We start from the raw sequence: 25000 nt of genomic DNA, 5'->3' as shown, positions 1-25000 counted from the left end.
AGGGAATTTTTGAAATAATTGTCGAGGGACTGCAGGAGAAATTTCGAAGAACTTCGGGAGAAATTCCCGTGGAACTCCTGGAAAAATTCCTGGAAACTACATGTGGAATGGCCAGGGAACTACTGGAGAAATTTTCATCAATTTCTGCAGGAATTCTTGGGAATTCCTGGTGAAACCCCTAAAGAACTCCTGGTAGAACCTCCGGTGAACTTCTGGGGAACTCCTGGTGGTTTTGCCGAGTAACTTCTGTAGGAATTCTCCAGGAACTTCTGAATAAATTTCCGAGGAACTCCTTCCTAAGAAGGAAAAATTCCCGAGTCTTATGGAACTCCTGGAGGGATTTCCAGAAAACTGCTGCAAAAATTTTTGGAAAGATCCTAGAGAAATTTACAGTTCACTTCAGGAGAAATTCCCGAAGAACTAGAGAAATTCCCGGGAAATTTCTAAGGAATTTTCTCGATAAATCCTTGGTGTGTTTCCAGGGATAACTTGAAAAAAAAAACCCTAGTAATTTCTGATCGAATTTTCATGGAACTCATGAACGTATTGCCGTGGAAATCCTGAAAAATTTTTCGTGTAACTCGTCCTAATTATTCCCGTGAAGCTCCTGGAGAAATAACCGAAGAAAGCCTGAAAAATCTCAATGGGAAATCTTGTCAGAATTCACGTGGAACTTATGGCAAAATGCACGGGAAACTCCTAGCGGAATTCACGGGAAACTCCGGGAGGAATTCCCAGGAAGCACCTGGTAGAATTCCCATGAAGATGCAGCTTGAATTTACGGGTAATTTCTATAGGAATATCTTTGAAAACTCCTAGATGTATTGACGGGGAAATCTTGGAAAAATATTTGGATAACTTCTGGAGAAATTTTCATGGAAATTATGGGCGTATTTTGGGAATGTTTTGGAGAAATGCTAAGGCAACTCAACCGGATATTTGCTAGGGTTTGAGAGAACCAAGAGAAATTATGCGGTGAGCTCATCCACGGGAAACTTGTGGATAAATTCCCCGCGGAGCTGCTGGTTTTTAAACTACTGGAACATTTCCATGATAATCTTGGAATAAATCCGCTAAATGATTTTCTAAGTTAATCATGGTTATCTTGCAAAAAATCCCAGGGAAATCCTGGAGGAGTTTCTGGTGCAATTTACCTACATACATAGAAATTCCGGTTATATCCTGGGGGATGTCCTACAAAAATGCTTATTAATTTCTGATGATGCAGCCTGGTAAAAATGTCATCGCGGAATGTACGGATTCACACATAAACGCTGAAGGGATTCTCGTGGAGCGTCTTGAGGAATTCCCGTGGGGCTGGTGAAAGTTGTTCTGTAGAATTCCTTCTCATTGTACCATGGAACTGTTGAAGTTCCTGAATAACTGCTGCAGGGATTCACGGGGAAATGCTGTAGTTGATGTTCCGGCTTTCCTCCTTTCCGTTCCGTTGAGCTTCTTGGCTTGCGTTGCTGAAATTGTTCAGGCTTCTCAAAGAAACTGTGGAAGAAACTCTAGAAGAAACATTTTGTTTTCACTGAATCCGTACCGAATCCACCGAGTGCACAAAGTTTTTTTTTTCATTTTTTCTAAAGTTTTTGTTTTGGTTGCGAGCGACTTGACGTTTCGCAACATAAAATATCGCCCAGCGCTATGTTGGCCGGGTTGCCAACCACAACTTTTCGGGTTTATATTACGAAACGAACTTGATATACGCTATATCACGTTCCGTTCTTAATATAGGATGACAACTGATTTGTATGGTATATCAAGTAATATAGAACTTGATATAGCCTCTATATCAAGAATCGCTCTATATTACTTGATATAGAGCGTAGTGTGAACGTAGCATAACAATTATACGGTATATTCAGTTTAGGGTGTTGTTTGGATATGCGCAGTAGAGTAGTGGGACTGACGGGGAACGGAGTGATAGTGAAGAGCGTATCAGACCAGTGGGACGGATCTACGGATATTCCGGATTGCGTCTGAGCCGTGACCGATTAGGATCACCGAAGGAGATTCCCACAGTGTTTAATAATCGGGATGTTATTTAGTGTTGCTGCAGGGGGATACGGCTTCATCTTTTCCATTTCCACATTGCGTCTGTATCGCGTGCATCTCCTCGCGGCCATATCGCCGCAGCCTCATGTGGATTTGATATAAGCGCCGCATGTAGAATTTCTGACCATCAGGTCGCTCATAGTGATGCGGTCATATTTTTGCAACTTGATGGAAAAGAAGAAGACTAACGCGTTTCGCGGATTTATCTTGCAAGGCACAATATAAAAAGTTTTCAAACGCGATATGCGATAGGCACTACCTTCGATGGGTGGATTAATCTGCTTTGCGACAGTTGCCAGCATCCGAGCAATGAAATCAAAATTGAAAAAGTGTTGCCGTTCAGGCGGCTCTTCGCTTCTCTACCTATTTTCTCTGGTGAAACCTAACGTCGGACGTAGTGCGCTGGACAGCGGATCTGCCCTCTATCCAGCACACTGTGCCCGACGTACGTCCGACACACGGTTTAGGAGAAAAACCGATTTTCGCGTGCCAAAAATTCCGATTTTCAGCTGCACGAACAATACACTGATAACAATGCAAACTTTAAGTTTCCAAGACTGTTTTCATAAAATTTATAGGACAGCTAAATCACAGACAAACAGACGTAACACTTGCGAAATTTCCATCGACCACGCTTTTAACGATCATTTTAAAGTTTCATAGTTGTGGCCTTCACAACCAGAGGCGCGCGCATCGTTTTTCTATGTGTTTGACGGTTCACACTAGCGCCTTCTGTTGACGATATTGCACAACACAGTGATTCGTGCAACTTTTCCACCAGGTGATGGTAGTGTGAACTGGGCGATGGATTTCCATGAAAATTGTTCAAGGTACTACGTCTGTTTGTCTGTGGCTAAATCATTGATTTTAATTGCGAGCGTATACAGACCATAATACACCGCTTAACCTTAATGAGGTCATGTATAAGGCGTTTACACTTTAATAATATTATTTATGTTTGAGCAAACATAAATTTTATATTGTTCGTGCAGTTGAAAATCGGAATTTTTGACACGCGTAAATCGATTTTTCTCCTAAACCGTGTGTCGGACGTACGTCGGATACAGTCGCTGGATAGAGGGCCAGGTCCACTGTCCAGCGCACTACGTCCGACGTTAGGTTTCAGATATGAATTTTGAGAAAATTCGATAGTCGGGTGTGGATAAAACTTCGGGTTTCAACCGCGACGACAATATTAACGTGTAATTCTTTTGAATCAGATGTTGAAAAGTTTAGGTTCCAAACCACTGTCTTTTACACATGATTTGATCGTGTTTGACAGTGTGTTTATGTATCGATAATGGAAATGGTTCGCCTATCACTTACTGTACATCATCAAACTCGCCCGCTGTAAGTATGTCTTAGCATGCTTCATTTTAGGTGAACAGGAACCCGAAGCTGGGTGCCTGGTACTGATATTCTAAGAAAATTGACATTTGTTATGCCGAACTAACGTGTTTTACACATGATTTCGAAAAGTATATTTATGACTGGTTTGACACGTTAAATTCATATGTTTTCCAAGTGGTGAAATTCAATCCCAGGTAACCACTAAGCACCGTTCTAAGCATAATAACGGTCATTGAACAGCTTTTCAGTGCTAAAAAGCTCTATATATGCATTCCTAATGCTTATAGGCTCTATGAACAGTAAGAACTAAAATAAGCCCTGTAAGCTTATATAAAGCCTACAAGCTCTAAATAAGTTTGTCAGTGCTGTCACAGGGCTTGAAGTGCATGACGTTTATATCAATCAAAATTGATTTCGACCAATAATGGATAATGGAATCTTTCAAGCAAATGTGGTGATTCCAGACATGATTCTCATACTTCTAGATTGAGTTTAAATAAGGGCGAAACTAACATGAGAGAGTTCTCTTCATCGACTCTCTCTTCTGCAAATTAAAGTGACAAGATGCAAACTCAATCGAACTTTTTTACACTCAGACGCTAGATTGCATCGCAACCTAGCGATTTATGACCAAAAAGTTCAACAATACTTGCATCTTGTCACTTTAATTTGAAGAAAAGAGAGTCGATGAAGAGAACTCTCTCGTGTTACTTTGCCCTTATTTAAACTCAATCTAAACTTTATTAGTTCTACAAATTCCAGATCCGGTCGGAAAACATTGCGGAGGAGGAGCTGCAACATTTTCCGACTATTTGTACACAAATTGCTTCTCACGAGGCATCTCCTGCATCTCTGTTCCTGCATTCATCACCACCAAATTGACCACTAACATCACCTCGAACATCACCCTCCCATATCATTTTGAACCGCCGAGATACCCAAACTATTATTTTGCATGGTTTAAATACTAGTTTGATCACACTGACTCCACATCGCTGGAGCAGGTGGAAAACGCAAATGGACTTGGACTTTCCATCAGGAACCCGGAGGGCAACCGCTGGAATCTGGGTCATACAACAAAAAAGTAACTTCAGTGGAAGCAAAATAAGTGAGAAAAGAACAGGAGATAAACAAAATATTTTTTCTTTTTTCTTCGTCTCACTTTTGACAACTCCCGCTCCAGAGACCTGGTACGGAATTTTGAAGTTGGCCGTATATCAGCCGAATAATGCGCCAAAAGTGGCTTTTGAGCAGCTCTATCAGAGGATATAGAACCAATTAGCTCTGTTAGCCAGGTTCTATATTCGACTATAGAATCGATTTAATGCCATTTTTACAGCTTAATGGTTACTTGGGATGTTTGAAACATATGGCTCGAACGTGTACAATATTTTCATCACAATATCACAGACAAACAGACGTAACACCTTGAACGATTTTTATGGAAATCCATCGCCCAATTCACACTACCTTCATCTGGTGGAAAAGTTGCACTGTGTTGTGCCATATCGTCAACAGAAGGCGCTAGTGTGAAACGTCAAACGCATAGAAAAACGATGCGCGCGCCTCTGGTTGTGAAAGTCACGACTATGAAAATTTAAAATGATCGTTAAAAGCGTGGTCGATGGAAATTTCGCAAGTGTTACGTCTGTTTGTCTGTGACAATATTCTCCGTGCAGTTGAAATCCGGAATTTTCGACTAGTGAAGTTGGATTATTCTCCAAATCCGTGCGTCGACCTAACTTCGGAAGTGATGCGCTGTATAGCGGACCAGGTTTACTTTACAGCGCACCATTTCCGAAGTTAAGTCCGACACATGGATTTGGAGAAAAATCCAACTTCGCTAGTCGAAAACTCCGAATACAATAACACGGCCTCTCGTATCACCTTAATATGCTTAATCAAGTCGGTTCCTATCTTTTCTATCAATCTTGCATCCAGCTTTTTGTACAGCCCTGAAAAGAATGTCAAACCAGCGCACGCGTGTTTGTTTTGATTACCGTTTTTGTCATCGTACTTTTGTTTGACTGTGTTTTCATCTGGCACGTTGACTCGCCGGTTTGCACGCTTGTAAATTGTAGAAAATTTAAAAACGCGTAAAAAGTTACAGAAACTATCGGAAATTTTGTGGCGGCTCATAGCGGAACTTGCAGTGAACCATGGGAAAGAAATTCAAAGCAGGTGCTGTCCTTAAAGATGCGGGTATTGGCCAAAAAACGGAATCCAAAGATGGATCGGCCGGCCTCATGGGCTTATCGCTGAAATCGAAGAAAATCAAGAAGCCGAAGAAATCGGAAACGGTTCCAGCTCCGAAAGTGCTGGACGCGCTTCCCAACGCCACCGTGGCAAAGAACGGTGACGGATCTGTTGGGAAGAAAAGGAAGAAGCACAAGAAACATAAGAAGCATCCGCAAGGGGCTGTTTCCGCCGAAGGAAAGCCGCAGGTTAAGGTTGAACAAACGGGATCAGAGACGCCGAAAAAGTCCAAGAAGCATAAGAAGAAGAAGGACAAGGCTAACGCCAACGGGGTGAAGGTTGAGGAAGCGCAGCAAGCGATCGGAGAAAAGGAGGTCAAAACTTATGAAACCAGTGAGGTGAAGAAATCCAAAAAGCACAAGAAAAAGAACAAGCCCCATGGCAACGAGGAATCACGACCAACAACCGCCGGCGAAGTGGAGGTCAAGGTCGAAGGAAACGAGGATGTGGTTCAGAAGAAGTCAAAGAAGCATAAACGCAAGGCTTCAGAGGTTGAGCCTGAAACCGCAGTCGAGGAATCGCCGAAGAAGAAACATAAGAAAAAGAACAAGCACGGTAAGGATTCGGCAAGAGGAGTCAAGGTTGAAGAATCTGAGGCAGCCGGGGAACCGAAGCGTAAACAGGCAAAACCAAAACCTACCGCAAAAGCTCTGGAAGCTGATCGCGATGTGGACACATCGGAAAGTGAATCCGACGACGAGGAAGATGCAGCACATAAGGAAATGGATCGTGCCAATCAGAAGATTCTGAAGCAACACTCTTCGAAGGCGCAAAATGAAGAGGATTCCTCGGAAGATGAGAAGCAAACTGACAAGAAGGCAAAGGGCCAAGAAGCCAAGGAAGAGAAGACAGCAAAGCGATTCACAGGTAATTTTTGTTTTTCTACTAGATTAGCTTGAAACAACTGATCTGAAACGATATTTTTTCTAGGTCCCGAGCATTCAATTTTCATCGGTAACCTTCCGAACACCGTTAAGAAGTCCACCATAAAGTCACTGTTCAATCAGTACGGCAAAATACTGACGCTCCGGTTCCGATCGAACGACGGTGTTACGCTGTTCAAGAGGAAAGACCGAAAGAAAGCGAAGGCCCTCAATTGCTACATCCGTTTTGAGACCAAGCCGGAAGCGCAAGCGGCCTGTGCCATGAATGGTCAGCTGGTGGAAGGTAACCGCATTCGGGTGACGGTGCACACGCAGAAACAGATGGGCCATGCGTCTTCCACCGTGTTTGTTGGGAACATCAATCACAGTAAGTACCATGTTGGAATCGGGTGAGAAGGGGCAAATTGATCGGATGATCGGTTGCAAAGTACATAACTTCACTCCAACGCCGACCGTATAGTATAGTAGAGCACCATCTTCGTCGGTCTTGGGTGATGCTCCTCCAGTTTCTTCGAACGTGTCGTGTTAGCGGCCGCCAACGATGTCGGCGACCTGCCCTGCTGAATATTGTTTGTGGTCCGCGGATTGAACGAATCCGGAAACCCACGCAAAATCAATGCCACCTTGAGGCACTCCCTCATTTCGGAGCCATAGTTCTCAAGCCGGACGTACAACTTTTTGATGTCCGCCAGTTACGTCTCCATGTTCGCACCGCATTCGTAATTCTGGTTCATAATCTGCTTGAACAAAGTTACCTTCTGTCCCAGCGATGCCTTCTGGTGATGGTCCTTCAATGCCGCCCAAGTATCCCTCGCCGTGGTTTTATCTCAAATCAGCTCGTACTGGCTCTCATCTCCCGTCAGCTGGATCGTGGCCAATGCTCGTTCGTCTCCTTCAAGCCACGCGCCCGTCACAAGATTCCGGGGGGGAGTTCCGGGGTCGACATACTTCCACATTTGTTCGCGTCGTAGCAGTGCTTGCATCGAAAAACACCACGCCTCGTAGTTTGTGTTCGTCAGCTTCACGATCCGTGTCCACTCTCCATCTTCAGATAGCTTCCGGAAAACAGGGAGCTTCTAACCTGAGTTGTATTTTCTAGAACGGCTTCTGCTACTCAATTCGGCCGGTCACAATAACCTGTTCGAGGACTAGCAGAGTCTGAACCAGGGTCGGGAGCAAATGAAAAACACGTCTTTATTACTACAAGACTGAACGCAAAGAGAATGATTTTTCTTCAAATTCAACATACAAACAGTACATGAACGCAACCAGGTTGCTGTGATCGTTTTTCATATCAACGACATAAATTCAAACTTATGTTGCCATTGGCAACCGCATCACGCTAGAAATCGGAAGTTACATATGTCGATTCGGCAACGCTGTTCATTTTGTTTACATCAGCTGCCAACACTTGCTGCAAAGCTAGATGTTCAAACTTTGTGCGTGACTTCGTAGTGGTTCAAGTTGTTTTGTTTACATTTTCTAATTATGGTAGATTTTTTTTTCAAAATTTTGAAAAAAATAGCGGAGCAATCGATGAAATCTGAAATTTATTGCAAAGTGTTAAGCTAAACATATCGGCAGAAATGAAGCAAGAAGCAGCAATGAATGTTTTTTCGAGAAGTGCAGCAACAAAAGTTTCGTCATAAGCTTGAGCTTTTGAAAGCAGAATTAATTAAATTCTATCTTTTTACTAAACTTACGTATACCGTCAATTTCTCGATATTAAAAATAAATAATTTTAATTTATTTAGTTCGGATTGCAATACCGTTCAATCGACGCCTTCTTACGAACGATCAGCCTGTTCATTTGGCTCACACTTTGACAGTTCTTTCTGCACGATAGGCCTTTTCATGTGACAGATTCCTGCATGCATTTGTTTACAAAGCTTGAACAACAGCTGCTAACAAGAACGTGTCATCTTCATAGAAGAACTGTCAAACGCCCGAACAATCAGCTGATTTAAGACGTCAAATGAAAAGGCCCATTGGCTTACAATGGCCGCCTCCGCAGATCTCTATAATGTAGGATTACTACATCACGCTACCCATCGTCACCACGTTGATGTTGCACTAGGGTGTGCCATCTCCAACAAAAGATGGCTGCCAATCTCATCTGGAATTGGGGACTACGAAGCAAATTACCACAGATGATAATGTGCGTGAAGCGCCGATTTTTTAACACGGGGAAGCATAGGAAGTCTATTTTAAAATGCTTCTAAAAAATTCAAAACATTATTTAATTAAAAACGGATTGATGTACGGGTTAAGAATCTTCGTTTTCTACACAATCAGTACCTAATCTGAGAAAAAACTTTTAATTCAAAATTATATGCTAAAAAGTTTGCTAATTGATTTTCTCATCACGTACACCAACCCGCTTTTAATTAAATATTGTTTTGAATTTTTTAGAAGCATTTGAAAACTAACTTCCTATGCTTCCCCATGCTAAAAAATCGGTCTTTCACGCATACAGTAAACTTTTTCCAGGTGGCAGCAGCGTACCTTCGAACTCTCGAATAATATTAAATGTGCGTGCACTACTATATCTAGATTTTGCTATAATAGCCGAAAATTAAAAACCTGAAGTTTGTTGCTAGATATTTACCCTTGGTTGCGATGATCAATTTACTCCAATCTGGTTGTAACAGAATATTCCTCTGGAAATACCTACTGTCAACTCTTTTTATATAACTTTCTTTTCCAGAAACCACCGACAACGAGTTGTACGATTTCTTCAGCCGCGTCGGCGAGATCGAATACGTTCGTCAAATTGCCGACAGGGGTATCGGCTACGTGTGCTTCAAGAAGGGCGTGTCCATCGCCAAGGCACTCAAGCTGAACCAACAGCTGCTCAACGGAAGAGCCCTGCGCATAATGAAGGTAGATCCGGCCAAGCAGCACCAGCGAAGGAACAAGAAAGGTAATCTAGTCGCAAAGAACCGAGCGGGTGGTGCCGGCGGGAAACAACCGGCGACCGATGCCAAGAACCGCCAACAAGGCGGATCCAATCCAAAAGCACCGACAACGGATTTCCACGGCTCTGTTGCCCACAATAAGATGGGCAAGAAACACAAGACGGCAAAGGGTGGTGGGGACAAGAAGAAGAAACTGCTGGCCCAGAAGTTGAGCGCAGCTGGCAACTTCAGTCGAAATAAGTAAACTTAACCAACCAAGTATGTACAACTGTAAATGTTTTATTTTTGCCTTTGTATTTTGCATTTGAAATACATGAATTCAGTGACAAAACATTGTTTAGTTTGCTTCTAATTACTAGAGCTCTACAAAAGAAAAAAAAACCTACCGCGTCAAGCGTATTGTACTTAAACAAAGATCTAAAATCAAAATAACACATCTATGTTCAAGAGTTGGCTACATCTGTACACATTCATCGTTTTATTTAATTTGTTATATTAAATACACAAGATAGAAAAATCTATCCACATCGGTTTTGAAATTCTACAATATTGTTGACCTTAAAGCAAACTAATTTAGCAACGCTATCTGTGTGTAGACATAAAATTATGCTAAAACATTCCGAATTCAAATCTGCGTGCTCTCCGAAGACTATCGGAATCTGAAAAAAAAGAAAAAGGGGAAAGAATTAAAATAAGAATTGCGTTTTTGTGATATTTTCGAACAGCACAGACGAAGTAGGTCAAGAGTACATGTAGATATCAAAAAACTAAACTTTTTTGGCATCCTGCCAGGTAAAGTTGGCAAAAAAAAGTTGGTCAAGTAACTGCCCACCTTCCCCTAACAGTAATATTAGCAAGAACTTCGAATCGTGAAATCAACGATTTCGTGTTTGACACCATCATTAATTTGTCATAGGGAATTGCGCCACTTGGGCGGTGGCTTCTATATTCGTCTGTTTTCCACTATAACTCAGTCAAATTTGAACCAATTGACACAACTTTTGGAATGTGGTGAGATAGGTATAGTATCTACCCGTGTACAACATTTCAAGCCAATCGGTTCAAAATTGACTGAGTTATAGTGGAAAACAGACGAATATAGAAGCCACCGCCCAAGTGGCGCGATACCATACACAAAATATATTGGTGCAACGGCGAAAATTCTACTCCAGGAAGTGTCGTATTTTCAACGCGCAATTCGCCGGTAGAAAGTTCAGCAAGACACCAAGTCAAATAAAGATAAAGGGTGATACGGTCAATATTTTTCCGGCGACACATTTTTTTTCATAACTTTAGACTGCGTACACCAAAACAGCTGATTTTTGGACCAGTAATCCACGGACTTCTACATACATGCCCCGGAGACTCTGACCCGCATTCCTACTGGGCGAGGGAAGCCTTCTACTCTGGACTTGGTGATCTCCAACAACCTGGTGCAGATGTCGAGGCCGATAACACACGTCGAGCTGTCGTCGGATCACCTGCCCGTAACCTTCACAATCAACGCTAAAATTCCAGTAGCCCCGGCGGGAAAGACCATCCGCTGCTTCGACAAAGCGAACTGGAGCACATTCGCTCGAAAAGTCGATCTGGAAATTGACCTTTCGCAGACTGGATCAACGATCTGGACCGCCCGGAGAAAATCGACGATGCACTAGGCAAAATCACTTCGATAGTAAAGGCGGCTGAAGAGGCTGCTGTTCCTACGCGAAGAATCCTCCCAAAAAAGAAGGAAATTCCCGACGAGCTGAAGCTGCTGATTCGTCTGAGGAATGTTCGGCGCAGGCAGTTTATTCGTAGACGTGACCCGCTGATTGGAGCGGTTGTACACCACCTGAACAACGTTATCAGCACCAGAAGCGCAGAACACCGATACAGGAACTTTGGTTCGATGCTGAAGAATCTGAATAATGGCAGCAACCAATTTTGGAAGCTGACGCGCAGCCTCCGGAACACGGTCAAGTACAGCCCCCCGCTGAACGTCAACGGTAACCTCGTTGTGAGTCCATCACAGAAAGCCGAAGCGTTCGCAGCAACGTTTGCTGCCGCTCATAACAATGAAGAGCAAGGCGATCCGGAAACCTCGGCGGCGGTGGAAACTGCAATCCACCAAATTCGCGGTGCAAAACCACCCGTTCCTAATGCAGCCCTGGTCAAACCGAAAGAGGTGAACTTAATCATCCGCACGATGAAAAACCGGAAATCTCCCGGACAGGATGGAATCCGGAACACCTGCCTCAAGCACCTACCAAGAAAAGGATTGGTTGTTTTGACCAAAATCTTCAACGCGTGCTTGGCCTTAGGCTATTTTCCGACCGGATGGAAACACGCCAACGTGATAGCCATCCCGAAGGCAAACAAAGATATCACCAATCCAGGTAATTATCGACCGATAAATCTCCTAAGTAGCCTTAGTAAAATCCTGGAAAGGGTAATCCTCGCACGGTTATACCGTCACCTGGAGACGGAAGAAGTCGTTCCAGCGGAACAGTTCGGCTTCAAAACGGGACACTCAACGGTGCACCAACTTGCTCGCATCACACAAAAGGTGAAACAAGGATTTCGAACGGGCAAATCGACTGGCATGATTCTTCTCGACGTGGAAAAAGCCTACGACTCCGTATGGCAAGACGCCGTCGTGTACAAGCTCTTCCGTTCGAATCTCCAACTCTACCTGGTCAAGATTGTGCAATCGTTCCTTTCAAATCGGACTTTCGCGGTTGCTGTAAATGGTGAAAGTTCCAGCGCCCAAAACATCCCCTTTGGCGTGTCCCAAGGATCAATCCTGAGTCCGATCCTCTACAACGTCCTAACCTCGGATGTACTGATGGTAGATGGACAAAGATCCGCAAGTCGTCGTAACTCACCTCCAAGCGGCGATGAACAGTCTCCAGGAATTCCAACGGAAATGGCGGATCAAACTGAATGCAGCCAAAACTCAGTCGATTTTCTTCACCCGGTGGCGTGCAGCTCAATACCTCCCCCGTAGGACGATCACCGTCAATGGTCAGCAAACTACGTGGGACGAGGAAGTTAAATATCTTGGAGTGCTCTTCGACAAGAAGTTGAAGTTCGACAAACATGTGAACTACGTCACTGGAAAAGTCGATCGGTCTACCAAAGCGCTGTACTCCCTGCTGAATCGACGGTCGAAACTGCACATCAAAAACAAGCTATTGGTAGTCAAGTGCATCATCCGGCCAATGTTCACCTACGCATCGGCAGTTTGGGGCAACTGCGCCAAATCTCACCGCAAGAAGCTGCAAGTCAAACAGAACAAGCTGCTCAAGATGGTTCTCAACTTGAACCCCTGGTACCCGACCGACGATCTCCACAAGCTGGCCGGAGTCCTCACCATTGATGCAAGCATCGAACGGGCCTCGAGATCCTTCAGGACGTCCTGTGAGATGTCAGCAAACCCGCTAATCGAAGCACTCTTCCCTCAACATCTGTGATATTAGTTTTAAGTCATTCTGAAATCTAGGGTTTTTTTGTTGAACTCTTTTCCCTAAAAAAGCTACATGTAGCTAGCACTTTTCTGTTGTTTGTATTTATGTATCTTAAATGAATTTGAATTGTTCTCAGCTGAAAGGTAAACCAAATCTCTGAAATGTAAATGTAAATATTAAAAGTAGTAACGCAGAGTTCCAGAAAAATAAATTAAATTGAAATTGAAAAATAATCTGCCGTAATTCTGCAAAGTGACGTAAGCGCCATTCAAAATGTCGATATTTTTTGGTATATTATATATAATATCTGGTGTAAAAATAACACTGTGGTATGCCTGCTGTATTAGGATGCAAGTAGTCGTAATCTATCATCTATGGAAAGAAACTTAGAGGAGGAGCAAGAGTTTTATGCATAATAACCAGAAATTGGGCCAAAACTATCTATGTCGCTTACGTCACTTTGCAGAATTACGGCAGTAATGCTACATTATATGTAGCTTATACCATAAAATTTTCATCAAAATCGATTAAGTATTGGTTGATATATAGATAAAACCATCGACCTACCTTTCTAAAATTTTGTACAAAGGCGCTCCATAGTAAATTTTCGGAAATTTAAGGTCAGTAAAGCACAATTTTGATTATAGAACTACCAATACTGCTCCGATTTTTATCAAAATTTTACAGTATAATACTAATATGAAAATATGTTCTTAGTAAAATTTTGAGCCATTTTGTATGAATGCTATCAAAGTTGTAGCAGTTTGAATATGAAAAAAATTACCGGGTGCCACTTAAGCAAATACAACTTTGTAACGGCTGGATCAAATTGAATGAAATTTTTACACAACATTTTGATATGTATACTTTACATACAGAAAAATTTTCATTGAAATTGGTTCAGTATTTCTGGCTCAATAAATAAAAGAGTAAAAATGTGTTCTTATTTTTCAATCCTCTTTGTACAAAATTTTAAAATTGCAGTTTGCAGGATTCACAATATTTCCGCAAATACTAAACCGATTTTGATGAAAATTTTATACTGTTGAAAATGCTTTGACATCCATGTGCACAACAGAACATGTGCTCGATGAACAAATTGAGTTTTGAAATTATAAAAAGAAATCCACGTACTCCGGTGAGCCTCGAACTCACGACTCCCAATTCGCTAGACGGGCGCTTCTATTCCTTCAAGCTACGGAGTCACTCGACTATCTCCGTCGCCAGTAGGCCTAGAAATGAACTCGATTCCACAATTGCACATGGTTATCTTCTTTTCACAATCCAAACCAAACCCTCTTCGGATGGGATCAGATGAACATCTAACACATACACTGTTGTGCACATGTATGTCAAAGCGGGAGAAGAAGTTATTTTTAATTGGCGAGAGCTTCGGGCACTGCCTTCCAATCACTTATTGGTATGGCAATTAGTGTGCAGTCGGACTCTCGATGGGTCGGTCCTCGGCCTACCCCTACCGAATACTGTAAGGGTGACCGTAGCACCTTACAAATGTCAATTTCTTGATTTTGCCATGGCTGACCAAGCCATGTGAGAAATTACACTGTTAAAATTTTATGGTATAAGCTACATATAATGTACCATTACTAGTCCAAAAATCAGCTGTTTTGGTGTACGCAGTCTCAAGTTATGAAACAAATTGTGTGACCAAATTTTGACCGTATCACCTTTTAGTAGGGCAGGTGTCAAGCGCGAGTAGGGTGAATGGGGGAATGAAGAGTCCAAGTACTCGGAAGTCTTGAAAACGATGAGTAGCGAGGCCAAGCTCGTGGATCTGATGTATGCAGACGTTCTCTTACAGGTGAAATGATCCTCGAGCTCAAGCGCTAGGACTTCGCCTACAAGAGTCCGGCGGAACAGTTCCTTGGCGAGGGCATCAAGGCTCTTACAGGGGCGGCGACTCTGAAGGTGAAAACCTAGATGAGATTACTGAGGCGGAAAAGTTCCTCATGGCCTTGAGCAACAGGGAGGTGCAGGTGACCAGCGCAAACCGTAGAATTTCTTGCAATGTTTCTTATGGAAGCTGTTCTACTCCAGAAATAATAAAAAATAACGTGTTGAATGATATAATCGATCAAGAACAGCTATGGCTGGACATACGTAATGAATGAAGTTCATAGGCACAATATGTGTAGAAAAATTGACAAATTGAGTGGAAAAATTGCGAAAAAATCCACGTAGTTCTGGTGGGACAACAAGTAACAATTCTGTGAAGTAGAAAGCCAACCTGAATCCAACGCCCACCTCACCCCACGATCTTTCCTCGCAATTCACCATCTCCTTCGGTCCTTAGATATCCACTTCCAACACTCTCTGAGCGTGCCTACGAACAACAGTAATGTCGAATTCGTTTATTCCCGACGGTGCACTGCACCGGTGTAGCAATTGACACCGGAAAACGAACGGTTTCGGTGCAATTTGTTGACAGCTTATGATGGTATTAGTAAGAGCGCGTGAGAGCGTCAATGAAAACAATAAAGGATATCAGAAATAAACACAATCAATGTTTTCATGATTTCCGTGATGAACAAAATTATTTTTATGCAATTCAGTATCATAATTTATATTTTATATAACTCATTTTGGTATCATAATGGCCAATTTTTCCAAACTGGTTCATTATGCAACTGAAATGAGTTGCATAATGAAAAATAATTGTATAATGTTCATAATGCAACTCATTTGAGTTGCATTATGAACATTATGCAACTCAAATGGGTTGCATTATGAAAAAATCATTGCATAAAATTTTGTATGGAACTCGCTGCAAAACTCGATTTTTTCAGCACTCTTCGTATTTATCCAACTCGGCAAGCCTCGTTGGATAAATGTACGACTCGTGCTGAAATAATCAACTTTTTGCAACTCGTTACATAAATAACTATTATTTATTTTTATTTTTTACTTTCTATATCCAATTTAACAATTTTAAAAGTTTTCAGTAATCCACTTGTACATGATACACTTGTAATAATAAATGTTACTTGAAAATTGTTATCCAATGTTTTAACACTCCTACACAGCAAAAAATAAATGCAACCCGCCCGATGCAATGCATTCCGATGTACTAAATAATCAATACAATCACGATTCCTATGTACGATTACATCGTTTTGATGTAAAATCTTTTGTTCTTAATCACCATATTTTTTTAATATCATAATTTTTCAATTAAAAGTAACTTTTTAGAATTTAATAATTTCCGTTGCCAAATAAAAAAAGATGCTAATATACAATAGGCTTCTTTAACGGTGTTGAGATAATTCGATATTCTGAATCCGCATGTCAAACTGAGCCGAAATCCAAATTTTCATGAATTTCGGAGCCCGGGAACCTATTTAAAAATCAATTTGAAGTTTGTATGGGAGCGATTTGTCGAATCACCCCTTGTCGCAGTTTGTACTGGGCGGAGCTGTCAAACAGTTGCCCAGCTGTCAAAAGGTGATTTCAAAAAATATCTTTGAAATTGATTTTAGGTACCAAAATAAGGTTCTAAAAATCTGAAAAAAATCATAGTGGCTCAGAAAAAGGTGCTCTTTCGTATAAAATCGAAAAATCAATATATTTTTCTTAATTTAAAAACCCAATTGTAAACGATCTACGTACACAAATTTAATACAAAAAATGTTAAAGGCAGTTCAATAGAAAACGTTTAGCTACAACGTAAAAAGAAAAATAAATAAATACTTTTTAGGACATAACGTTATTGGAACGCAACTCATATTAAAAACGCTTTAACCATCCTTTAATGACATTTGTTTGACTTTAAATGTAATTAAAAAGTTCAATATTTGTTGTAAGAAAAAAAAATTGAATTTACGGTTTTTGAAACTGTTTGTTCTTACAAAATGTTACTACAGCAATATTTCAGTCCAATTTGAATGAATAGAATTTTATTCTATTCTGGGTTTATCGAAACTTTATTACGTCAATTTTTTCATAATTAATAGATCACCATACGACAGAACATTCTAATGATTAAAATCATTAAAGGTAATCCACATATTTGCGATAATCAAAAAAAAATAGATAGTAATGGAAAAAATATACGTTGAATCAACTCTTCGAAATTTCATGTTAACGATAAATTTTGAAGATTCCTCAGAAGTTGATTGAAAGACGTGATAATCATCGATCGAGTTTAAACAATTTTTAAACGCACAGATTTGCTGTTAAATGAATATCCAAGAAAACTGTTTACCTAATGCCGAAGAGAAAATCATCATTCATACCAAAACAAAACCACGATACAAGTTCAGCGATATGCATGTATTGGTAAAACTAGCTTTGTACCTGCTACACCGTGCTCAAACTGGGTGTAGCTTTTTCTTGCACCGGTGCCAATCGGGTGTCAAAACAGAACAGTACCTGCGAATAAACGAACGGTTTCGGTGCAAGTTTGTTACACCCGGTGGCAAAGCGGTGCAAGGGGTGCAAATAAACGAATTCGACATAAGATCATGTTATTTTTAGTGTCGAGACTTTTGCCTATCCTAGCTATGCCTGATTATGTAGGTACGAATACGGATTCCCGAATAAACTGATACGATTGATCAAGGTGACGATGGATCGAATGATGTGCGTAGTTTGAGTATCAGGGACACTCTCGAGTCCTTTTTAATCTCACAGCGGGTTACGACAAGGTGATGGTCTTTCGTGCTTGCTATTTAACATCACATTAGAAGGCGTAATAAGGAGTGCAGGGATAATCACGAGTGGAACTATTTGTACGAAGTCCGTTCAGCTGCTTCGTTTCGCTTATGATATTCATATTCTCTTTGGGCATGAAGAATGGACCCTACGTGCAGAGGACCAACGCGCCCTTGGAGTTTTCGAACGGAAGGTGTTGCGTACCATCTTCGGCGGAGTGCTGATGGAAGACGGGACTTGGGGAAGGTGAATGAACCACGAGCTACATCAGCTGCTGAGAGAACCACACCGTAAAAATCGGGAGGCTACGGTGGGTGGGTCATATCATCAGGATGTCGGACAGCAACGCGACTAAAATGGTTCTCGAGAGTCATCCGACCGGTACAAGAAGACGTAGTGCGCAGGGAGCTAGGTGGGTCGATCAAGTGGAGGACGATTTACAGACCCTTCGCAGAGTGCGGAACTGGAGAGAGACACACAGCCATGGACCGAGTAGACTGGTGACGACTCCTACGTACAGCAGAGGACACTCAGGCCGTAGTCTGACCGGTAAGGTAAGTACGGTATCTTGACTGTTTTTTTTTAGTAACAATCAAAAATGAAAGAAGTGTCGGTGGTACCAGAATAGGAAACCCAAAAGCAGATTCATTCCGATTTGATATGGAAAATGCTACTTTTACTCGATCAGTATCGATAAACTTAAACGAATAATGCAAAGTTTAACTTACCATTCCGTCGATAATTTACACATTGTTTCTACTCCATATCCCAGTATTCATCGGCGTCATTGTTGCCACCTCCGCCGCCACCATCCGTTTCATTCATATCGAAACAACCCTCATCAAACATCTGCTGCTGTTGCTGTTGTTGCATCATTTGCTGCTGTTGATTATTGAAGCGATTGTTGCTATTGTTGTTGAATCGCTGATTGCGCTGGAAGTTGAACCTCTGCTGTTGCGGGTTATTATTATTGAAGCGATTACCCTGGTTATTGTTGTTGAAATTGTTGCCAGGATTGTTGCTGAAGCGATTGGCCTGGTTGTTGTTGAAACGATTGCCCTGGTTGTTGAAATTATTGCCAGCGTTATTGTTGAAGCGATTGTTCTGACCGTTGTTGAAATTGTTGTCGGGATTGTTGCTGTTGAAGCGATTTCCTTGGTTGTTATCAAAATTGTTGCCGGAATTATCGTTAAAGCCATGGTTGAAGTCATTGCCGGAATCATCGTTGAAGTTGTTATCGAAGTTGTTGCCAGAATCATCGTTGAAATTATCATTGAAGTTGTTGCCGGAATTGTCCGAGAAATCGTTGCCCGGATCGCAGTTGAAACTGTCGTCAAAGTTGTCCGAGTTTCCACCGAAGTTGTTGTTGAAGTTATTTCCCCGATTGTTGTTGAACCTGTTGCCTTGGTTGTTGAAATTGTTGCCAGAGTTGTTGTTGTTGAACCTATTGCCTTGATTGCGGTTGAAACGACCTCCTCGTCCGCGGCCACCGCCGTATATGTTGCCGGCATGGTTCTGTCGTGGATCACGCTGTTGTTGTTGCTGCTGCTGCTGCTGGTTGCCTCCGAATCGCTGTTGGTGCTGTTGAAACTGTTGGCGACCTTGCTGTCGCGGATCACGGTTGCCACCTTGTTGCAAGGTTTGTTCGTTGAAGCTAAAGGTGGGTTCATTTTGTTCCGGCATATCCGGGACAGAGAAATTTGGGCCACTGAAGCTTGGACGGGGATCACGATTGCCGCCTTGGTTGAATTGGTTCCTGTTGAAACTCTTCGCACGATCGAACCTATTTTCTTCCGGAGGGGCAATACTGCGTGGGTTGTCTCCATGAGGAGCGTTGAAGAATGGACCTCTGTTGGGCTGCGGACGCCGGAATCTATCCAGTAAGCCTGAGGGAGCCATTCCCGAATCGGTAGCGTGATCATCCTGGTTGAAGTTCGAGAAGTGCTGAGAGGGCTGTTTGTCTTCCTCCATTTGTGGAGGTTCCATCGGTTGGAACAGGGGATTGGTCAACTGAGGAGGTGGTTGACTTACATCGACAGGCAGCATGACAGGGAAGTGGGATGGGAGCTCCCAGGGCTTCGAAGGGAGAGGCAGCTCAACGGGAGCGGGAGGCGCTGGTGGCGGAGGTTCATCAGGAGGTAGAGGTGGAGGAGCATCTGCAGGAAGTGGCGGAACCGGTGGAGCAGCTCCAGGTGGTAGTGGAGGAGCAGCAACGAAGGGTAGGAGGGGAACAGCTACAGCTGGTAAGGGTGGGCAGGCTGGAATCATTGAAACAATCTGGGCTAGCTGGGCTGTGGTCAATTCTGGTCCAGATACAGGAGGCTGAGTGGGCAAATTGATCATCGGAAGCGGACCCGTTGGAGTTTCAGGTTTAAGCGGATCTATAGGCTTACTCTCGAATTCCGGTCCTGTATGTATCGCATGCCCTTGGGTTTCACTTGGCTTTGGTTCCGGCTTAGTAGTCGATTCAACGTTTACCGTGGTTTTGTTTTTGATCTGCGCTAAAAGCTTCTGCCTAGCAAGCTTCATTTCTTCTAACTTTTTTAGTCTTTCCGCCCGCTGTTTCAAGTTTTCCAAGACAGTCTTCTTCTCATCCGGGGCAGCCTGCGGCATAGGAGAGAGATTCTCAGGTACGTTATCTGTTTTTATACTTGGCTTGAAAGTAGATTGAGTAGCTTCCTTGGCAGGTCTTGAATCTTCATTTCCAAAAGTCTTAGGATCGACCTCATTATATGAAGGAATAGAATCAAAGGAATCCCGTGAAGCGTCTCGATCACGATCGAGTGCAGAAACTGCTGCCACAGAAAGCTTGCTTATTGGAGACTGGCTGCGCCGGGGAAGTTTTAGCGGGATCGTTGCCGAAGGCTCTTTTCTGCCACCCCGCGACTTGCCAAAATCACATTCATCTTCGGAGCTGATGGCATCCAAAGCAGTCGACGGGCTGTACGATCCACCAACCTCATCCCTTTGGTATTTGGGTTTAGGTTCATTTGCCCAGATTTCTTCCGAGTCGATACGACTCTTGTGTCGCTCCATTTCTCTAACCTTCGGCGGAGGCGGGGACCATGATCTATCTCCAGGTTCCAGAATATCACGTGGCGACCATCGCTCAGGAGAATCGATTCTTTCCCCAGTTGATCTACTCGGCGAAAGGTTTCCCATCTCCTGATCTTCCACTGCCTTCCAGTAGTCCAAGGTTTTCTGGTAGCCCGGACTTCTATCCTCGAAGCTGCGTCTTCTCTGAACCGGTGAGTGTTCCATGCTGTTGCGCCACCTTTCTGGCGATCTTGAACGGCTTCGCTTCCTGCGATCAGACGAACGATCGCGGTTCCATCTATTGTTGCTACCCTCGAACATAAGCGACCTATCAAAACTGGTCTCTCGTCGTCCGGAAAGCAAGCGATCACGAGCGTGATCGCGACTTGGGCTCCGCCTTCTTTCAAAACTGGGCGATAACCGGTCCATGGGGAACCTTTGATCACGCAATGCTATACGATCGGACAACGAGTCTCTCAATCGCGGTGGTGAATCGACGGATCTGCCTCTCAGTGGCACAATATCATCGTCCCAGTTCCCTCCTCCGGAAAGCAGCGTATTTCGAAAAGTATCGCGCCTCGGTGACAATCGCTGAGGCTGCGACCTGTCTGCGTCCCACATATCTGTCGGTGCAAGGTTAAGACCTGTACGTGGCTGTGGGACAGGACTACGAGATCCCTCAAAGGGAGGTCCTCTTCGACGTCCCTGCGGTGATCTGCTGCGACTGCGCCGCCTTCTGTCGAGAGGCGAACGTTCACGTACAAAGTTTCTACGCTCGGGTGATCGGCTCACGCCTGGTCTCCATCTTTCCAACGATCGTCGTCGCTGCTGCGCTGGAGATCGAGATCGATGCATGGGAGATCGTTCCCGACTTCGACTTCGCCTGAAGTTTCTTCGATCGGGTGATTGCATTCGGCCTGCACGGTTAGGTCTGACCGGGGATCGATCCGCACTCCGTCTTCGTCGATCAGGTGGTGATCGTGTCCTGCCTGGCGATTGGTTTGGCCTTCGTCGATCGGGAGATGGCCTATTGAAGGCAGGTGGTTCATTCGACAGACTTCGACGATCCATTGGAGATGACGCTAAGCCTGTGGGTTCTTGATCGTCATCATCCCATGTATCACCTCCCAATAGAGGATTCTGAGTACGGTTTTGACTAATGTTTCTTTTCGGCGATGGTTCCTTGCGGGGTGCTGAAACTGGATCTCCGTCATCCCACATATCACCCGTAGAGATGGTATTGTTTAGCCGATCTTGTCGGGGTGATCTGCTCCTACCGCGAGGCCTGTCTTGTATCATGCTGCGCTTGGGAGGATTTGTGGACCGAGGTGCATGCTGGTCGTTCGTTTGCTGTGGATTTCTTGGAGCGGCACCACCCGGGGACCAAGATTCTCCAGAATCAATGGTGTTTTTCTGCTGCTGGGCACGTGGCTTGGGTCCCGGGGACCAACGGTCTCTGCTATCGGATGGCAAATTCTGTTCACGTAGAGGCTTTTGCACTGGTTCGGAATCCCAGGTATCTCCGCCTCCGAGCGTGCTCGGCGCAGCATTCTTGGCTTCCCATGGCGGCTGCGCCCAGACTTCCGGTTTCTTCTGCGGAATGTTCCATATTTCCTGGAACGTAGGTTTATCTGCTCGTTTTGGCGCTTCAAATTTCCGATTTTCCTTCCAAGGGGCTGGTTTTGAAGGACCAGTAGCCGGGACAACTGCAGGATCGGATTGAGGTGGTGTAGGTGGAACCCGTTGCGGTGACGGAGAGTGATCATCGAAAGATGGGTCAAAGAAATCCACCGGGGACGGTTCGCGCTCCTTGGGTAGTCCTCCGGATTTGTCGGCCCGGTTCTGTTTCCAGTCGCGATTTTTGTTGGTGTGATCACGAGGTTTGCGTTCTTTTTGATACCGTTTCCGTTGTGCATCTGGATCGACCGTTTCTTTATGCAGGCAGTTCAGTTCACTTGCGTTACGATCGATTGATGCCGGGGTCACCTTGGAATCCTTTTTGGGAATTTTGAAGCTCGTATTGAGATGAGTCTTCAGTTCGATCGGCAGCTCAGGAACCGGAAGATGCTTCTTGTGGTTGATATCCGTCTTAGACTTAACCTTCGACTTAAGCTTGGAATTAGCCGGCAGGAACTTGCTATCGATTCTGTCTAGATTGGTTTTACGTGGCTTCTCCATTTTGTCTTCCTTCTTCTTGGTGGACGAATCGTCAAAGGATACCTTCTTCGACGCTGGTTTCACGTGGTGATCGACGGCTTTCTTAATATGTTCTTTGGGTCTTACTACGACATAGTCTGAGGAGGAGACCCGCTTCAGTTTCACCTGTAGCTTCGGTAGAACGTCAATAAACAAACGGTTTTCACCGTGCGTCTTTCCTTTCAACAAGCTGGCGCTTCTTGCATCAAGAACGACGCATACCCGTTCCTGCTTCTTCTCTTCGATTGACAGGGTTTCAATAACTTCCTCTGGAGGTTCATCGATTACCAGCGGCTGTTCTTCATCGGACTCCATATCGATGGCGCTGGACTCCAGTTGGCCTATTTCTACCGTATTTGCAATGTCGGGAACAGACTCACTAATCTTTATCGATTCGTCTACAGCAGGCTCGGCAATATCAGCAGTTGTGTGGTCGATTTTCTCCACATAGGTATCTGTTGTCGGTTCTTCGATTGGCTTTTCAAGACTTGCAGCTGGCTCTTCCTTTTTCACTTGTTGTGTATCCGATGGAGATTCCTTTTCGACTGGCTTGTCATGTTTCGGTTTCTTGGGCTTCTTTTGTGATGGACTGGTTTCCGGTGTTTTCTGGGACGCTTTTGATGCTTTGCTCTGTTCTTCTTCACTATCGGAGAGAACACGCTTTGCACTCTTTTTGGTAATCTCTTCGCTCGCCCCAGCTTTTTTCGACTCAAAATGCTTTTTCATAGCTTCCTTGTTGGGACCTGGTTTCCTCTTTTTGACTGGCACAGCGACTTCTGATTTCTTCTCCTGCTTCACTGGAACATCATCAGCTTTCACTTGACTAGCGGCACTCTTCTTTTGAACCGTGGACAAAATTTCAATCTGCTCCGGAGACAGTTTCGTTAATTGCACGAACACTTTTTTGCTTAACTTCTGATGCTCCGCTTGTTTATCACTGACTTCTTGAACTTCACTGGGAATTTCCGGTTTTGCTGCTGGTTCAACTTCTTTTTCCACCTTAACTTCCTTCTTTTTCTTCTGAGGCTTATCACTACTTTCAGTACTTTCCTTGGGTTTTTCTGGAACGGTTTCCTTCTTTTCACTGGCACCCGCTGACATGCACACATTCTTACCCTGATTTTCCACAACATGCTTCTTTTCTAGTTTTTCCGGTGTTTTTTCCTGTTTCGCTTCTACTTTGCTGCTCGTTACTACGCCTTCCTTTACGTGCGCTTCGTCCACTTTCTTTTTCTCTACACTACGTTCCTTATCTTCTTTATTTTTCTTCTTCACTTTGCTAGCTCCTGGATCTTCCGGTGGTTTCTCCTGTTTCACTTCCACTTTGCTGCTCGTGACTACGCCATCTTTTACGTGTTCTCCTTCCACTTTCTTCTTCTCTGCACTACGTTCCTTATCTTCTTTATTTTTCTTCTTCACTTTACTAACTCCAGGATCTCCCGTCTTTTTCTTACGCTCTGGACTCTTCTCCTTTCCATCTTTTTGCTTCTTTTTCTTTAACGTCGTCTCTTCATTTCCGCTTGGCTTAGTCGTACTGTTTTTCTTGGGACCAATCTTCACACGCTTGGAGACCTTTCGCACAGCTACCATCAACTGAGGCAAATCATCCAGCCGCAACTCGTTGCCGCTCAGCTGTAATATTCGCCTTGTCCGTTCATCAATCAGAACAGTAGAATCCTTGGCATTCTCCTGTGACTGCAGTGCTCGTTGCTCGATTGCAGCAACATCCGCACCTGCCTCACCATCCTGAACAGTATCCTCCTCCGCTACAATGATCTCTTCATTGCCCACCTCCAGGAGGGGTTTATCCGAGCCGGAACTCTTGTCCTTCTCGTCCGCTTCCAAGTAGTCGTCCAAGTTCTCCATGTCCAAAAGCTGCATAAAATTGTTGATCTGACCTTCCTCCTCGTCGACCAGCAGACTGCTGTTCTGATCGATTTGCTCCAAGATACAGGTCTCGATGGACGCACCGGTGGAACCGTCCAGCACCGAGCGGATCGTCACCGGGTACTGATCCAGATAGTCACACCGACAACTGGCCTCGACTGCTGAGGGCTCTTCGAACACTACGTACGTCACGGTAGTGGTTTTCAGTACGAAGCTAACGTTGCCAAATGTGGTCATGTGGTCGTAGATGACCTCCTCCGAGTGCTCTGTGGAAGGAGTAGAGGAGTGGATG

The 25000-nt window shown here is 43.8% G+C and overlaps 2 protein-coding genes across 2 annotated transcripts; one reads left to right on the top strand and one right to left on the bottom strand.

The window, feature by feature from the left end:
• The first annotated feature begins 5397 nt into the window (after positions 1–5397).
• Positions 5398–9804, top strand: LOC109412145 (uncharacterized). The gene is made up of 3 exons (XM_019685794.3): positions 5398–6534; positions 6598–6918; positions 9259–9804. The coding sequence occupies exons 1-3, from the start codon at positions 5571–5573 to the stop codon at positions 9711–9713; spliced, it is 1740 nt and encodes a 579-aa protein (XP_019541339.2). The 5' UTR covers positions 5398–5570; the 3' UTR covers positions 9714–9804.
• Positions 9729–24976, bottom strand: LOC134283919 (serine/arginine repetitive matrix protein 2-like; the record flags this gene model as incomplete). Its single annotated transcript, XM_019685792.3, is given in 2 exon segments — positions 9729–10128; positions 18318–24976. A coding segment is annotated over 1 exon segment (6631 nt), but the record flags the coding sequence as incomplete, so codon positions are not given.
• Positions 24977–25000: the final 24 nt, after the last annotated feature.

This window comes from Aedes albopictus, chromosome 1, assembly GCF_035046485.1.
Source record: "Aedes albopictus strain Foshan chromosome 1, AalbF5, whole genome shotgun sequence".
In the NCBI taxonomy this organism is placed as follows: domain Eukaryota; kingdom Metazoa; phylum Arthropoda; class Insecta; order Diptera; family Culicidae; genus Aedes; species Aedes albopictus.
The sequence above is the reverse complement of the archived record's forward strand: the minus strand, read 5'-3'. Positions and strand labels throughout refer to the sequence as shown.